Below are 3,903 nucleotides of genomic sequence, written 5' to 3'. Positions count from 1 at the left end.
AACGTTATTGCAGTTTTTTACTTTCCAATTCTATCACATGGATGCAGCTTATTTCATTCTGTTTTAGGTCAGTTCGTCATAACAGAGTAATATGAAGTTGTCAATTTCTGCCACTAGATGGTGCTCCTTCGCCAGTGCCTTTTTTCTAGCAGTTGATTAGGTTTTACGAGATTAAAAATAAGTTTTTGAAGAATAAAGTGGTAACGTGCTAACCTGCTTTGTTTAGCTACTAAATAAGACTTATTGTTACCCCCCCTGACCTTTCTGCCAGTTTCATCCTATTAAGTGGATTTCACAACAATCATATGTCCAACCTGGAATACTGGTTTTATGAGTAGTCCACATAGCAAACATTCTGTCACACAAAGCGTCACTCGTTCAGTTTCACCGGAACAGTTCACTTCGGGAGCTCAGTTATACTTGATCCTGTTTACTTGTAGTCTTTTTCTTTTTGCCATCAACCTCATTAAAAGGCTGTCACTCTGCTCTCAAGCTGATTTCCTAGTGGATTTTATTTTTGGTGTCTTATCTGCTAGTTTTATTTTCTCATCTTTGGAAAAGAAAATGTCTCACTCAGACAGTCTGGACTTGGACAGATATGCCAATTTGGACAAATCTCGCCGGTCAGCCAGTCGAAACCAGACCAGGCAGAGGACCAAGGATGGGGAGGTCCTCTGTGACTTCTGCACTACGAGGAAGCAAAAAGCCGAGAAGTCCTGTCTGGTTTGCCTGGCATCGTATTGTGCGGAACATGTGCAGTCACACTATGACTACCCCACCCTGATGAAGCACAAACTGGTCAAAGCCACGGGTCAGATGAGAGAGAAGGTCTGTGCCCAGCACGACAAGCTGCTGGAGGCCTTTTGTCGCACCGATCAGACATCAGTCTGCGTCTTGTGCATGATGGACGAACACAAACACCATGACATCGTCCCGGCTGGAACTGAGAGGACTGAGAAACAAGTGAGCGTTGAACAGATCTCATTCTGCACTTTGAACTCAAAAAAATGTTTGTTGTTATTAGCCTTTAAGTATTTAAACTTTCTTTTCCTTGCATTTTTGTAGAAACAACTCGGTACCACTCTGCACAAGTCTCAACAAAGGATTGATCAGAGAATTAAAAAGTGGCAGGATCTAAGACAAGCAGTTGAATCAGTGAAAGTAAGTAGAACACATCCAAGTTAAATTGCAGAAAGGTTTTTTGTTCTGAAATGAAACTGTTTTCTAATCATTCACATGTATCTCAACAGCACTCTGCTCAAACAGTTCTTGAGGAAAATGAGCGGATCTTCACTGAACTAATTAATTCTATACAAAGGAAGTACAATGAAGTCAAAGAGATGGTCCTCTCCCACGAAAGGACCACCGTGACACAGGGGGATCTACTCCTGGACCGTTTGGAGGAGGAGATAACTCTGCTGAGGAAGAGACACAACAACCTGGAGAAGCTCTCCCGCACTGATGATCACATTCACTTTCTGCAGGTGAGGATGATCTGCTCAATGTAACACAATGACTTTAGAGCTCAGAGTGGTCTATATGCTCATTTATGGGGACGTTTTTATGTTTACCAGAGCTGGCAGTCTCTATCGGGCCCCTCCGGGTATGAAGACCTAAACAGCATCAGTGTTGTTCCCAATTATTCCTTTGATCCTGCCAAGAGAGCCATTGCGGCATTGAAATTGCAAGTGGAAGAAATCAGCAAGACAGAAATGATGAAAATCTCTGGAGCAGGTAACCACATCTGTCTATTTTTCCTCACCAAATACAATCAAAACCAAGCAGTTTGATGAATCCCCTCCTTTTTTTCTTCTTAACTTTCATAGTGAAGGAAGTGTACATCACGCAAGAAGCAAAGGAAGGTGAATTAAAGTCAAGAAGAGAATCAATTGTGAGCGTTGATGGAAGGACTGTAGAAGAACCAAGGACAAGAGAAGATTTCCTGAAATGTAAGTAGCACGATATTCTGGTAATAAAACTATACATTTTGTCTGACCTGGTCTCATTGTTAATAACTACGCCTTCACTAAGCAAAAGGGTGAGTCCACAAAGTAAAATGACTGAAACTTGAATAAAGGTATTCAACTTGCTCAACAGGTTTATCCGTCGGTTAAAAGTCTTACCTACAATTCAGATTTAGTGAAGCAAACACAGGTGTAACTGCTTTTGTTACACTATCATGTAAACATACACCATACCACACCCAGTTACACTCTAGTGCTCGATTGTGATAAATCTGATCAGAAATGTTAAAAACCATCCTCAAGGACCCAAATTATTACTATTTTTTTCCCCCATTTCAGATTCTCTCCAGTTGACTCTGGATGTCAACACAGTCCACCAAAACCTTCACCTCTCAGAAGGAAACAGAACAGCAACAATGAAGAGTGACCCTAAACACTACCCTGATCACCCAGATCGATTTGACCACTGGCAACAGGTGGGGATTTACCGCTTGAAACATGTTTTATTTCATTGTTATTTTTTTTATGTTGCCTTGGGTTTTTGATCACGTTGGTCTTTTTATATGCTTAGGTGTTGTGCAGAGAAAATGTGTATGGATCTCGCTGTTACTGGGAAGTGGACTGGCGAGGAACAGAGATAGACGTGGCTGTTACCTACAAGGGAATCCGGAGAAAAGGAAACAGCAATGACTGCAGCCTCGGCTGGAATGAAAAGTCATGGAGTTTGTACTGCTCTGAGTCCAAGTTCACCTTTGTGCACAACAACAGAAGCAAAGACCTCTCTGCCCCCGTGTCATCCCGCATCGGCGTCTACTTGGACCATGGGAAGGGAATACTTGCGTATTACAGCGTCTCTGATGGCATGCGCCTTCTGCACAAAATTCAGACTTCATTTGTGGAGCCTCTGTACCCTGCTTTTAGCGTGTGGGGCTTTGGCTCTTCTATAAAGCTGTAGGAGAAGAACCATGGGATCAGATCTTTTGAATTACAGACTATTAATATTCTCAATATTTATGGGAAAGATGAGATAGATTGTATTTGGGTTCTATTTTATCGTGTTTGTTTACTTACAAATGAGTTGCAGATAGAAAAGGATTTCAATTTATGTGTATATATTTTTTGTATTTGTATTTTGTATTTCTTTTACCAAATCTTCTGACTTACATTGTTTGTTTAAAGTGGTTCATCTATGATGAAATGAACATGAACAAAACTGATGGAAATTTTTATTCCTGCTGCATTAAATAACTGAAAGTTTGAGAAGAGATTTCACAGATTACAACTAAATGTTAAATTGCAACCATGCAGCAGTAATATAATATATTCCATACATTTCTTCCTGTGAGTTGCTTGAGTTTTCTTCAATATCTCTCAGATGATGATTTTCCTTTTTTTCTTAACAGCATTTATCGTACTTAAAAATCTTTCAAATCGTTTTTTTAAGAAAACAATGAGATTTTTAAAAATATACTGTATCTATTGAAAGTGGAAACAAATGTACTTGACTAAAAAGTCAAAATCAAGCAAATACATAAATCATCACATTCTAGATACTGTTGCACTTTTTCGGGACTGTTTAGTGTTATAAAAAAACTATTAACTAAGAAATTGACACCAATCATCCTATCATGGTAATAAAGGGAACGTTGTATCTAGACCTATTTACATTGTATTTCTTATTAATTTGAAATAAAATATTTAAAATGACACATTTTTTTTCTCACTGCCTGGCCTCAAATCATACAACCCCTGGCAAAAAGTATGGAATCACCAGTGTTGGATGAGCAGTCATTCAGACATTTCATGCTGTAAAACAAACTCGGATCAAAAACATGACACAATATTAAGGTCATTCCAAAGTGCAACTTGTTGGCTTTCAGGAACACTCAAAGAAATGAAGAGAAAACATTGTGGAAGTGAGTGAATGATACTTTTATTG

General features: G+C 39.1%; 1 protein-coding gene across 1 annotated transcript; it reads left to right on the top strand.

Moving 5' to 3' along the window:
• Positions 1 to 379: 379 nt before the first annotated feature.
• Positions 380 to 3,673, top strand: ftr14l (finTRIM family, member 14-like). Its single transcript, XM_014987531.2, has 7 exons — positions 380 to 963; positions 1,066 to 1,161; positions 1,251 to 1,484; positions 1,575 to 1,734; positions 1,827 to 1,949; positions 2,304 to 2,440; positions 2,536 to 3,673. The coding sequence occupies exons 1-7, from the start codon at positions 565 to 567 to the stop codon at positions 2,917 to 2,919; spliced, it is 1,533 nt and encodes a 510-aa protein (XP_014843017.2). The 5' UTR covers positions 380 to 564; the 3' UTR covers positions 2,920 to 3,673.
• Positions 3,674 to 3,903: the final 230 nt, after the last annotated feature.

Source organism: Poecilia mexicana, unplaced genomic scaffold, assembly GCF_051168715.1.
Source record: "Poecilia mexicana isolate PSO_F unplaced genomic scaffold, ASM5116871v1 scaffold_15, whole genome shotgun sequence".
In the NCBI taxonomy this organism is placed as follows: Eukaryota; Metazoa; Chordata; class Actinopteri; order Cyprinodontiformes; family Poeciliidae; genus Poecilia; species Poecilia mexicana.
Note: the sequence above shows the minus strand (reverse complement) of the source record. Positions and strands in the feature narration are given on the sequence as shown.

Coding starts and splice junctions, on each gene's coding strand:
- ftr14l (XM_014987531.2), top strand. CDS start 565: ATGTCTCACTCAGACAGTCTGGACTTGGACAGATATGCCAATTTGGAC. Junction 964..1,065: donor CTGAGAGGACTGAGAAACAA/GTGAGCGTTGAA, acceptor GCATTTTTGTAG/AAACAACTCGGTACCACTCT. Junction 1,162..1,250: donor AAGCAGTTGAATCAGTGAAA/GTAAGTAGAACA, acceptor GTATCTCAACAG/CACTCTGCTCAAACAGTTCT.